The sequence below is a fragment of the Octodon degus genome, unplaced genomic scaffold (assembly GCF_000260255.1).
Source record: "Octodon degus isolate 3935 unplaced genomic scaffold, OctDeg1.0 scaffold00038, whole genome shotgun sequence".
NCBI classification, from domain to species: domain Eukaryota; kingdom Metazoa; phylum Chordata; class Mammalia; order Rodentia; family Octodontidae; genus Octodon; species Octodon degus.
In genome coordinates this window covers 5008148-5021371 of record NW_004524614.1, presented here as the reverse complement: position 1 = coordinate 5021371, position 13224 = coordinate 5008148, and the positions used below count along the sequence as shown (strand labels likewise).

General features: G+C 48.5%; 1 protein-coding gene across 1 annotated transcript; it reads right to left on the bottom strand.

The window, feature by feature from the left end:
- Positions 1–968: 968 nt before the first annotated feature.
- On the bottom strand, positions 969–5694 carry Pdx1 (pancreatic and duodenal homeobox 1). The gene is made up of 2 exons (XM_004631049.1): positions 5277–5694; positions 969–1426 (listed from the first exon to the last, which is right to left on the bottom strand). The coding sequence occupies exons 1-2, from the start codon at positions 5692–5694 to the stop codon at positions 969–971; spliced, it is 876 nt and encodes a 291-aa protein (XP_004631106.1).
- Between the last annotated feature and the right edge of the window lie 7530 nt (positions 5695–13224).

The window sequence follows — 13224 nt, the reverse complement described above, 5'->3', positions numbered from 1 at the left end:
TTTTTTTTTTTTTTTTTTTGGTGGAACCGGGAATTGAACTCAGGGAAGCACTTATTCTACTGAGCTATCTCCCTGACCATATATGGTTTCTAGAGACATAGAAATCATACTAACTGTAAGTATTTGTTTGTGTGCAGGGTAGCCCAGTTCACCTAGCTGGTCTTCAGCCAGCTTTTTAGGGCTGAGGCCAGGACCTAAATCCATATGCTGAATAGAAAGTTCCTGGCATTTTGCGCTTAATCCAGTTGCTCCAAGGCCCATTTTTCACCTTCATCCTTTAAGGTTATCCATCTGGGTCTCCTGAGAGCTACACACACACACACACACACACACACACACACTCTTCCACTGCCCCTACTCCCAGACCCTCACCCAGCCAGACTCAACAGTATTTTCTCCAGAGGAAGGGAGTCCAGGTTGAGGGATGCTAAGGAATTACTCGAAGCACTTGGCTAAGGTGGGGAAGTACAGGAAGAGAACTGTTAGAAGTACCAATTTCACTGGATCTTTGAAAATGTCAAATGCTTTCTTTTAATTGTTTATAAAGGGAAAGTCATCATCCTCCCACCAAAATGGTCAGCTTCTGGGCTGATTCAGGGACTCAGTCCAGGTTGCCTGCTCTAAGCAGTGTTGGGGTGTTCCAATTTGTATACTTCCCGTTGTCTTTTGAAGAGTTAACTAAACAAGTCCCCTAGTGGAGGGCTGAGGGTCGGGGGGTTCGGGTCATAGCACTAGAACAGAATCCCTGGATGACAGAAATCAGTGTTTCTTCTTTCAGAAGGTCTGCCAGCATCTCTTCCAAAGAGCCCCAGTTGGCACCTGCACCGCTGTCTCCCCTGCCGTCTAGGGTGGGCTCTACAGATCTCAGCGCACCTAACTGCCAGGTCTCACGTTCACACCCAGCGTCCCAGGCCCGCTCCCCACTCTGCGAGTGGTTCAAGCCGTCCCGCGGGAGCGGCCCCCACCTCTCACCGAGGCTCCGGCGGGCGCCGGGGCGCAACGCTGGAGGGCTGAGGCGACGCGCTGAGGCCAGGAGGCAGGCGACCCTCGCGGGCGGCAGCGGGAACTGCGGGTGGCACCGCACCCCCGGGAGGTGGTGGCAAGGGCAGCGCCAGCCTCTCTTCTTCGCCTGAGGTCACAGAGCAGTCCTGTTCGGGTTCCGCGCCTCCGCCATCCGCAGTCGTGAGCCCGCCGCTGCCACCGCGCTTCTTGTCTTCCTCCTTTTTCCACTTCATGCGGCGATTTTGGAACCAGATCTTGATGTGCCTCTCGGTCAAGTTCAGCATCACCGCCAGCTCCACGCGGCGCGGCCGCGAGATGTACTTGTTGAACAGGAACTCCTTCTCCAGCTCCAGCAGCTGCGCGCGTGTGTAGGCGGTCCTCGTGCGCTTGTTCTCCTCCGGCTCGGCCGCATAGGCGCTGCTGCCTGGGGGCGACACAGCAGTGAGTGTGGCCGCGGGACGCCCGGCCCTACCACGCAACCCGACCCCCCAGCCTTGTCGAAGGAGCTCCGGGACTCCTACCCTTCCAACAGCTACAGCCGGGCCACCAAGCCCAGCCACTCGTTACACTTGGACGCCAAAGGTGCTGGAGCTCTCTCGCCAGTCAGCGATGGGCTCCATCCATGGTTCTTTTGTTTTTATTTTTCTTGCGTGAGACAGGGCCTCGATGTGTAGCCTAGGCTGGCCCCAAATTCATTGTCTTCCTGCTTCAGCCCTGTAAATGCTGGGATTACAGGTGTGCGCTCCAAAGCCCAGCTAAGGAGAGGTTGGTTCCTGGATGCATTCATTTAACTGTTTTTGGGTTGATGCCCATTAAATCCATATAATAGCTGGGTGTATCCAAGAGCATAATCCCAGCATTCTGGGAGGCTGAGGCAGGAGGATAGCAAGCTGAAACTCAGCCCAGACAACATAGCAACTTAGCAAGACCCTGACTCACAAATCAAGCAAGATGAAGTAAAAGTCTTGGGTTCAATGTTCCATACCAGAGGAGAGGCAAGCATATAACGGATGTCTACATTGGCTTCATTCTAGGAAAGCAATGTTATTCCTTTAACAGAAGATTTTAAATAACCTTTCCCAAGCTGGGTTGTAGCAAGAAATATATTCCAGATCACTATTCTGTCCATACAGGAATGCACAACTGACAGACACCTCGAGGCATAAAATCATCTTTCCCATGTATTATGCTATTTTCCCAATTTTTTCTATTTTATTAAAAAAGATATTGATCTCAGCCCAATAAACTGACTTCATAGCCCACTAACGTGTGCCACCTGGGCCTGTGCAGTTCTGAAACTTTTTTTTTATATATGGCCATGTTATTTTTCTGTTTCTATTGTAGTCGGCCCCAATCTGAGATGTTGTACATTCTCTATAGTTGTCATTTTAACCTCAGTTTGCTGCTTGCTTGTGTGGAAGAGGAAACCAGAGCAGGATGCTGTTAACCCAGCATCCTGTATCCTGTGCCCCAAACCCTGGCAAAGGTAGAGAGAGAGGGCTGGTCAGGGGACCAGAGCCCAGCTTCGGGTGGAGAGCTGGGGAGGAGAGGTTAATGGGGCACAGTGAGCCTCCTAGGCAGCAACAGGGAGGCCCAGCAGGTGGGGAAAGAGCAACAGCAAACTTGCATTTGCAGGGACGAGAGGTCTCTGTCTTTTCTGAGTACTGGCTGCACCCTGATGGTGCACTGTGGCAGGCCATGTGCCACCAAAGCTCCCTGACTTGGGGAGGCTTAAACTGGTTTGTCCTTAGTGCAGAGGTAGGAAACTTTTGTCCTGTGATTGGAGGCCAAGCCTTTAAGGAGTCCAAAGAGATTCTGTGCAACAAGGGATGAGATGGGGATCTATCTATCTATCTATCTATCTATCTATCTATCTATCTATCATCTATCTATCTATCTACCTTTCTAATTTTTTGTGCAGGGTATCACTATGCAGCTCTGACTTGTTAGAGATTAATATTGCTATGACATCTGAGTGGGTTTCCCCCCAGGCCAAGAGGAGGTTCAATCCCTAGTTAGTAAGAGCAAACCTGTTGGGGGCAGTGGTGGTCCCTGGCCACGAGAGACACTGAAGTGGCCTTTAGGTAATACTGTTAAAGGGTGTTTACAATTGTTAAATCCACCCTACAAGGTTTCCAGCCTCCTGCCCTTGGCTGTCTGCTGCTAAGAGTGGAGCTGTTGGTGCGAGGAAGTCATGGACCCTGGTTCTGGGCCCTTCTCTAAGGCATGGGGTAGAGTGGTTTAGGTGCATGAGGAAACCAGTGTGGTTGAAGCCTCCTTTGTAGGTGGAGGTTTTTGGAAGTCTATGTGGTCTTTAGTCTTTCATATCACTTGCTACTGTGAAAGCCTAAGGGTCATCTCAGACATCCTCTGGAGTGAAACCCTACTGGGTACAGACAGATGGGTTTCCCAACATAGAAGTCTGGCTGGTTGGAAGGTTTCCTGAGAGCACTTTGAGCTCGGGGCTCTGCAGTACCCTTCAGATGGCTCCAAGGAGGAGAGAGGTGAAGTGGGACCCTTCCTGGCAGGCAAGTTTGGTGGGTTAAGAGGCCAAAGGAGGCCTCTCCAGCCTTGTGGGCTTCCCAGAGGGAGGGGTAGCCTTCTTAGGACATCCCTCATCCCCAGGCAAGGTTGTGGTCTTCTTAAGAGTTAAACTTTTATCTTCTGTTTTTTTTTTGGGTCCTCCAGAGCCCAAGCTCTACCAGCCCAAGGGTAGATGGACTCACTTTGAGGGAGAAGGTGAAATTACCCCACTTTAGAAAGCTTCTCTTAGGTTGTTCCTGTCTCTTGTCCTGCGGAAGGCCCAGTTCAAGAGGGCAGGACCAGGGCTGCTAAAAACTTGCCGCTGGGGGAAGGCAGTCCTAGAGAGAAGGCATTCCAGGAAAGATGCTGTCAGCCTAGAGCTCCTGGGTGGAGAGGCCCTTTTTCTGCCTCCCAAGAATTCTATACTTCTAGAAACAGGAGGCTCTCAGTACTGGGCTTACAGGCTAGATAAATATGTAGAGGCACTTCTGCAGGCCCTGGGGCCTCCTATTGCTCTGGTTTTGTGCTTTTGCAGGTGTGTAGGTGATCAGGTAACTGCAGAAGCCTGGTTTAGGCCCATTCCTACCACAGGAGTTTTACCCAATGAGAAAGGGAACTAGAAGGAGACAAGGCTTCCTTCGGTCTCCTCTTGGAGTCCCTGGGTTAGTATCAGGCATGGCTGTCTGCACAGGCTCTGAGACAGGGTGTTTACAATTCCAAAATTCTTGGGGCATGCCAGCTGGAGCTTCTTTCTCCCATTTCTGTCAGTTAAAGGCACAGAAAAGGCAACTATTTGCAGTGCAGGTGTGACCAGAAGTGACTGCAGCACGGAAGTGATAACATTGTGTAGTGGCTGGGCACAGGCCCGCCGCCGGAACTCAGAGCTCACTGCCAGTTTGGGCAGGAAAGAGACCCTGGGCTGCTCGGCATCTCTCCACCTTCTGCCCTGGGAAAGATATTACCTCCTGTGACTAGAGCCCAGAGATCCCGGATTCTTACTCCCCTGAGCTGGCTTTGCAGGTAGGACACCTCTCTCTCTCTGAAAACTTAACTTCCTGGGACAAGTGAAGAGACCCCTTTAAATAGCTGGTCAAAAATGAGGTAGCATCTCAGATGCCTCTCCCAGCTGCCTGGCTCTGAGGGTGAGCTGCCCAGCCAGCCTTGCTCTGGCCCGGTGAAGCCCTTGTCTGGCCCTGGTATCTCCCTGCTCACCTCTACCCCTTACCAGGACACAGGAGGCTTATAAGTTTTTTTTTGGATGGATGCAGTTTTCCTTTCTTTTCCTGCCTTTCTACATCCCCCTTCCCCCATTACACATGCCTGAGAAGGCCTGTGCTCCTCCAGTGAAGCAAGGAACTGAGAGTCCTGCAGCTCAAAAGGAACTCTTAGGCCTGGATCCTCGGCCTTGCTACCTTCTTTGATGGCCATTACCCAGTCCTGGGCTGGAGAAAGATCCAGAAGGTCCAAAGCCCTAAGTGGGCTTCTGGGGCTAAGATGGCCTGAGACCACAGGGAAGGAAGGGGTTTAAGCTCCCTGGTAGCGAAAGATGCCCCCAGATGGAGCCAGAAAAGTGCTTTGGAGCAGGGTGGTCTTGCCGGCTCTGTGGTATACTTTAGTCTGACTTGTGTTGTTCAGGAGGGCTGGGGACAACATAGAACAGAAGCAATCACTGGGAGAGAGCCCAGAGGGCTGCTTACGGGTAGAGGCAGATGAGCCCAGGGTGGGAGAGAAGGACGGAAAAGGAGGATTACCTGCCCACTGGCCTTTCCACGCGTGAGCTTTGGTGGACTTCATCCACGGGAATGGTAGCTGAATGCGGCTGGGCTCTTCCAGGGGCCCTGGCTCTGTTCCATCCGTGAACGGTCCAGCAGGTGGGTGGGAGAGCGCGAGCTGAGCAGGGAGGTGGTGGTGTAGGTTCGACACAGCCACTGCGGGGTCGTCGGGGAGGGCGGGCATCTCGTATGGGGAGATGTCGGTGGGACTCCCCTGTTCCAGCGCTCCCAGGGCACCAGGGAACGGGGGCGGCGGCGGCGGCGGTGGCGGCGGTTGGCGGCCCATATACAAACATGCGGGGGGGCTGGCACTGAACTCTGGCACGGGGCCCCTCTGGAACGCACACGGGTCTCTGTAAAGCTGCGCGGCTGCATAGTACTGCTCCTCGCCGTTCATGGTCACTGCCCAGGGTTGGGGACCAAGTGCCAGGAGCAGGGAGCTGCAGTCAGGACGTGGCGCCGTGCTGCGCTCCCACTCCCCGGCCGCCCCTGCTCGCTTTGACAGCTCTCCACTGTTCTCAAAGGAACCTGTGGCCGGAGGGGACAGGCCAGCCGGCCGCCAAGTCATAGGCTCCGGCTCGCCCCACGTGGCTCAGCCTGGGGACATTATTGGCCTGGCAGACTGCTTAAGACAGGAGCAGGCAGCCGCGAGCACCTGCGTTTGTTTCAATTTTCTCTCTCAGCTGTACACACCTGTATAAGCAGCTGGCGGTGCTCTCGGGCTGGGCAGCGGCCGGGGCGGGGGAGGGGGATATTAGAACTTCATTTATAGAGTCATTTTCATCGCGGTTTAAAGATTTCTATTTCCCTTGCATCTTTTACAATGTGCATATTTTCACTTTCATTGGCATAATTTATCATTTGGCATATTCTGAGGTTGCATGCTTTTTACCTGCTGACAAATACAGTCAGAGAAGTTTGCAGACCTCAGTTCTCTAGACCAGACGCAGTCGTTTCTCTCACTTATGAAATTAGTTGGCAAATATCAGCAATGACAGGAAACAAGCCCAGCACCAGCATTCGTTGCATATTGTTATGCCTGCCTGTGCTCCTGGGACTTTTAGAGTGTAAGCTCTAACCTCACAGAAGCAATCGCAGTAGTTTTTCTTTTTTAATTGAAGGGCACATTATGGTTTCAGGTAGTGGGGGCTCATCTGGCCAACTTGGAATGAATGTACTTTGCCAGTTGTAGGAAGGCGAAAGATGCCCACCGTTCTCTCAGTTGAGAGGCAGGGCAGAGGCTGGCATCAGATTTCCAGATGGTCTGAAGAGGCTGGCTGGAGTCTGCAGTTGGAGAACTTTCTCTTTTTTCCACTCCACTGAAATAAGAGACCCGTGGGGCTAGGGAGGAGAGGCATTTAGAAAACAAAGTAAGAACGCTGCATTTGCGCCATAACTTCCGTGCTCGGCTTCAATTCATTTAGTAATTCTGGCTGCTCTGGGATCCTGATTCAAGCAGAGTTACTTTTTCCGCACTTCCTGGTGAGGGTGGATTACTTTTTGTAGCCCCAGAATGGCCTCCGAGATGATCGCATTCCTCCAATCACTAGGATTTTGGAAAAACTGGATGTCTATGCCGAGAAACTTCAGCAAAAGAGCATGAACCACAAGCAACCAAGCGAGAGAGAAATCGCTGCAACCTGCCTGTCCTGAACTATAAGCTGGACATCTAGACTTTTGCGAGATTTTAATGTTCTTTGTGTACAGGAAATCCAACTGAGGCCTTTGCGCTTGCCAGGAAGACGCTGTACCTCTGAGCTATATCCCCAATATTTGTGTTTTTAATGCAGAATAGATTGCCCTATTCTGCTACTCGTTTTAATTTTCATTGAATTATAGCTCTCGGCTGGATTGCCGGCGCGGTGGTTGATGTCAGGCTGGGGAGAGGTGTGCAGAAGTCTGACGCTGCTGACCAGGCCTTCACCGAAGGGCAGGCCGAGGGAAGCTCGCGGGAGGGGGGTGGGGTGCGATTTCTTAAGGGAAAAGGGCCACCTGTGGTCGTGAAAGGCCGTGGGACCCGCACACCTAATCTCTCCGCGTCCGTCAATGAGCCCATTGTTCGCAGTGGCCGCGGAGGAGCCGACGCTATCGCCCGGGCGGTGAGGGACCACATCGATCAGGACAGGACCGGAGGGGGTTGCGCAGCCAGAGCGTGTTGACCCTCGGAGATAATCTGCCCAGTGGCTGAGGGTTGACTTGGCGACACGATTATGAGCGGACCTCGAGCTCTGCTCCGGACAAAGATCGTCCACCTTCCTGCTCCTCCCGCTGGCTCGCTGACTCGCTCGCTTTCCCTGCTCTTTCCTCTTCTCCCTGGACGCCGCTCCCCAGCTCGCCCCACGCCCGCCCAACCCTTTGCTCCCCGCCTTGCTCGCCACCTTTAGAGTATTTGCTTTGCACTTCGGCTCTAATTGCACGTTTCTGTAAAGTGGTCTCCGTTTCGATGCTTCATTTGCTCCCATTTAATATTTTTGCTCGGCCCTGCAAAAAGGAAAGAAGCTCTTAGAAAAGTAAATCCACTCTGCGCGCTGAGGGGGAAAAAAAGGGTACCTGGACTGAGCAAAGGTGTGGGGTGGACGGGAAGGGGTGGTGTGCAAGGGACGGACTTCTCACCCTCGCAGTGAGCGTTTCTGGCGTTCTCTAAAGAAAGGGCCCCGGAAACAAAGGCCAAATTGCCCTTTCTTCTTCTTGGGTAAAACCAGGCTATCAGGATTTTTTGATTGGGGAATTCTGGCGCGCAGGCACAGGAAACGCACATCGGGGAGCACCCGGGCTGAGCGCCTGCCGTGGGCCCGAGCTGGACGCGGCCGGGTCGGCCAGAGCCGCCAGTCTCACATCACCGGGAAATGCGCTTCCTCTCTGCTCCCGCTGCTGCCCCCCGCAGCCGCCGCGATACCGAGCCATTAGGCCAGCGCCTGCCCGAGCCATTTAACAGCGCTCTTATGGATAAATAAACAGAGAAGGCTGTAAACCAATTATAGTGTGGACAGTGAAAAAGTCGTTTATTAGCAGGACGTCCTGATAGCCCTCACTGATATGGAAGGTCCTCGCCTGCCCTCTTCTCCCTTTCCCTGGATCCACGGTTTGCTTCCCCAGCACGGGTTACCCCGCTTTGGAAGCGGGGCCACTTCCTCAGTCTGGAAGGCATGATAAGAATTTTTAAGCTACTACGTCCCTTATGAAGGGGAAAAATGAACCTCATTTAATTCCACGGATACTTTTAAGTGGAATTTAGCTTACTGCAACATATTCATATAAACAATAAGTTGGCTGTTAAAAAATTTAAATTACATCCTGAGTTGAAAAACTAAAGCAGACATCGTGATACACTTAATGAGAATACACTTTTCATAAACGGCTTTTGTTTTGTCTTGAGACAGTTTCTCACTGTGTAGTGCAGCCCGGACCCGAACTCACTACATAGGCCAGGCAGTCTTGCAACCCATGGTCCTCACCCCAGCCTGCCGAGAGCTGGAATTACAGTTGTATACCACAAATCCCACCTTCATGATGGACTTTTAAATTTCATTTCATTTTTGCCATATTGGGAATCACTAGGGATTGAACCTAGAATTTATTGTATGCTAAGGCAAGTGCTCTGCTACTGGACTGTGTCTTGAGACTTTCAAAAAGTTATTTTGAATTTCAGCCTAGTTAAGTTGCCCAGGCTGGCCTTCTAACTGACGATCCTGCTGCTCAGCCTGCTGTGCCACCACTCCAAACATAATTGACTTACTTTGTGTACCTGTCGTGGGCATTGTTTTGTTTTCCACGGGAGGAATCATTTCTTTCTTCTTTTACTTTTTGTAAATCATGAGTCTGGTGTTTGGGCCTGAGAAGAGCCAGGGAAAACGCCTCTCCTTTTGACTGAATGGTTCTTCATCAATTTTTAGTGCAAAACAGTGGAGAGTCGAAAGTGTTTCCCACATACTTTTTTTTTTTTTAGCTTTTATTGATTCACTTTCTTTCTTTCTTTTTTTACATAGGTACAAACCTCTCTTTTTTTTTTAAAAAGTCAACAGAAAATGGAAATATACTTTTTAAAGCTTCTAATACTAGAAGACATCATACAATGTCTTCTAAATAAATTTTAAGTCAAGGATACAGTATAGATTTTATTTTATTTTTTATTAATTAATTAATTATTTTGTGTGTGTGTGTGTGTGTGTGTGTGTGTGTGTGGCCAGCTCAGCCCACCTGGGGGCAGGGATGGCTGGCATGTGGTGCTGGGGGATTGAACCGTGGTCCTTGTGCTTTGCTAAGCTTGTTCTAAGTAGGTACTTTAGACCACTGAGCCATCTCACCAGCCTCAAGTATAGATTTTAGAACAAAAATTAAGATTAAGCAATATTCAGAAAATTAAATGTTTCAAAACAATTGAACTAAGAAATGATTCACTTTCTTTTGGGACAGGGTCTTCCTAGATAGTTTAGGCTGGCCTCGAACTCATCAGGATCCTCTTGCCTCAGCCTGCTGAGCACTGGGATTACAGATGTGTGCCATCATGCCTGGTTATTTTCCACATTACTTAACATCCCACCTTTGTACCCATAACTGAGATTAAAATCAAACTTATTCAGACAGTTGTCTGATTCTGTACCTCGCTGTACTCTGAGTGGAAGGTGCAATAAGGAGGCTCTGCATACTCCCCCAGCAGTGCACTGGTCAGTGCTTGCTTGGGGTGGGGGGAGACATCAGCCCCTTCCTCTTAGGATTTAATCCTCAGGTCATTTCAATTCACCTTGTAGCCAAAAGGAGAAGTACGAAATAAAAGGTGAGACCTGAAGATTTCAGGTCACCTGCTGTTGCTCCTGTGTGGTTTTGGGCCCCACTCCTCTGGCTCCTTCATCCAGATTCAAAGTCACCAGAAATCCAATTTCTTGCTCTTTCAAATTTAAGTCTTTCATAACCTGCTCCCCCCAACCAGCTCTTTATATTTATTGAAATTTCAGTTTTGCTTTCTATCCTCCAACCCACTGCTTCCTGGGATTAAATTTTTGGTCTCTTGGGAATCTCCCCATACCTCGAGATTCCTGGTACAGCTGAAAGAAGCTATAATACACACTACTTGGTCTCTCTCAGCTTTCTTCAACCTTGCTATATTTCACACAATTTATTGGTGCGAAGGAATAATAATTTCATTAGGATTTATTAGCCAAACAGGGCTCTTACTCTGTGCCTGCTCGCAATCTCTTTGTATGACAACTCAGATGTGGAAATACATTCTGGCTTTGATATGGGAGAGAAGGCCCTTAGAAGCTGTATATACCTGTTTTTCAAATCTAGTTTTGCCAAGTGCAAGTTATAAAATGCCACTAAGCTCCCTTGTGCTCATTTACAAGACTGAAATAACACCATTGCTCCAGAAAATGCATCTATTGTACAACAGCAAAACAGAGTTGGGCACTATTTCAAGCATTAGACGTATAACAGTCTTCACAAAAACTCCTAAAGCTGCAGACTTGTGCTCCTATTTGGCAATGGAGGAAACTGAGGCACAGCAATGTTAAGTTATTTGCCGAAAGTCATACATCTAGTAAATGGCAGAGCCTAAATCCAAGCTGAGGCAAATTCACTTTTAGAATCCATTCTAGTGGCCCTTAGTTTGCTTTAGAGCAGGTACTCAAGTCAAGAAACAGCTTTACTCTTTGGGTGAGAATTAGATGAGGCCAAATGTCTAGCACTCTTTGCACTTTGTAGACATTCAGTGAAATGGTATCTCTTCCTTTCTTTCTTAACATTGCTTTTGATGTGCCTACAAGCACATCTTAGTCATTACCATATCCAAAAGAATTGCAAAGTTATTACACCAAAATTGTGTTGACAGTACATTCCCAGACAAGCAAACCTGGAAGGGAGTATTGGGAAACACTGGGACAAAGCCCAGGGTGAGTACTGTCACTCAGTGTTTCAGGGGAACACATCCCAGTTAAGGCCCCACCTGGGGGGGAAGAGGAAGGGAGCCTCAGGACCTCCCTCCAGCCAGCCTGAGCAATAATCCAGTGTGGTGAGTGTTTTGAAAGACAGATTTGAAAAACTGGGGATGGGGTAGCTCAAGGGGAAAGTGTTTGCCTAGCTTGTTCAGAGTCTTGGGTTCAGTCACCCACACTGAAAAAAAATATTTGAAGTGAACTGATCACACAGTGCCTAAGTATTGCTTTTTACTCAAAGGCACCCCCCCCACTGCATTTTTGGAGGCTTTTTCATTTCTAGGTGAGGAATGAGGCTGGGATTATTAACTCAGAGAAGGTCCTAACAGACCAAGAAGGCTTGGGAGGGAAGAGAGTCTTTCTAGTTTCTGCAGCACAGGAGGACTTTAATCTAGGCCCATTCCTGCTTTCCCACATTGGAAATGAGGTCTGGCGTAACCCTAGTCATCTTTGTGAAGGATTGGGAATAATACCCCCAGTGTGATTCTTCAGGGAATTCCCCCAAATCTGGGTTATAAGCAAAAATGTTAACATTGGGAATCTATGGGATTCAAGTGGAAAAATCAGCCCCCAACTCAGGGGTCCTCTCTTTTGGCTGTACCTGTTTCACTGCTTGTAGTGTCAGCTCCACTGTGTTTTTCTCACTAGGAGACATCTCTTAGTAGGGTATTGTTATGCAAAGACAAACGTCTGAATATATTTAGTTTACTCCAATTATATTGCAAACCCTTTAGGCAAATCCAACAAAGATGCAAATGACTGCTAACCAGCAAAATAACATGTATCCATAGGACAATATCTCTAGAGTATGAGTACTGAACTTTGTGTATTAAGATCATTGAGATGCTTATAAAATGCAAATATCTAAGCCAAACCATCCCTCTCCTGAATTACAACATGAGGGTGGGGGTACCTTGGAAATCTGCTCCCCCCTTTTAGTTCTTTGGTTATAGATACTGAACCTAAGGCTTTAAGCAAGCTAGGAGGATGCTCTACCCCTGAGCTGTCTCCCTAGCTGAGAATCTGTACACAAGAAATCGGGAATAACAACCATCTTTCCCACCACTATATGATATAGGGGACTCCTAGATGCCACTAAAAGACAGCTAAATGGAGGATACTGAAAACAATACTTCTACATCATAAAATTATTGGGAAGCTTAGAGGAGGAAGTGTTGGGGAAATGCCTATTAGGGAAGAAAACAGAAACTCAAAAGAAATTATTTAAATCTCTGCATGCAAAATGCTTGTGAATGCTGGACATTTTCTTGGTAGGATATAACTCTCAAATGTTTTCATTGGTTTCCTTTCCCTTTTACACATCCACTCTTTCTCTATGTGACTAAGGATTTAGAAAGGATTAGGCTGCTCTTATTTTATTATAGTGCTTACTTGGACTGAGCTCTTTAGAAACAGTGGGACTCTCCTTGAGATGTTACTGTGTTTCCACACAGGCTCTGTGGAGTTGAGCTTAGCATTTCCAGGCACAGTAACTAATACATGAAGGCAAATGAAGGGAGGTAATAAAAACCAAAGTAAATTGATTCATCTCCAGGCAGTACCATTAACTTGTGTCTTAATGCAATACACTCTCCACACTGGACATGACCAAACAGCTTCCTTTAAAGGTAAGTGAATTTTATATAATTTGCAGCTAATTCCATTTAATTCTGCTCACATGAGCATGTGATAAGGGAATGTTAAATTGGTTAACAACAGGCTAAAAGGGGAGTCCAGGAGGAGCCAGTATATTTGATTTCCAAGTGCTCGGGCTCAACGCAGAGAAATCCAGATTACTATGAGTGTGTTGGTTTTTTGGTTATTTGCTTTCTGTTCTCTCAGCTTCTGAGTAAAGGGCAGTGAAAAAGCACCACGATCCCATCTGTCACAAGGAGATCGCTTACAATAAAAGCAACTACTCTTTTTTTTTTTTTTTTTAATAAAAATCACTCTTGGTCTGACAAACTCCCTGTGGACTACAGGGAATCAGGAAGAGT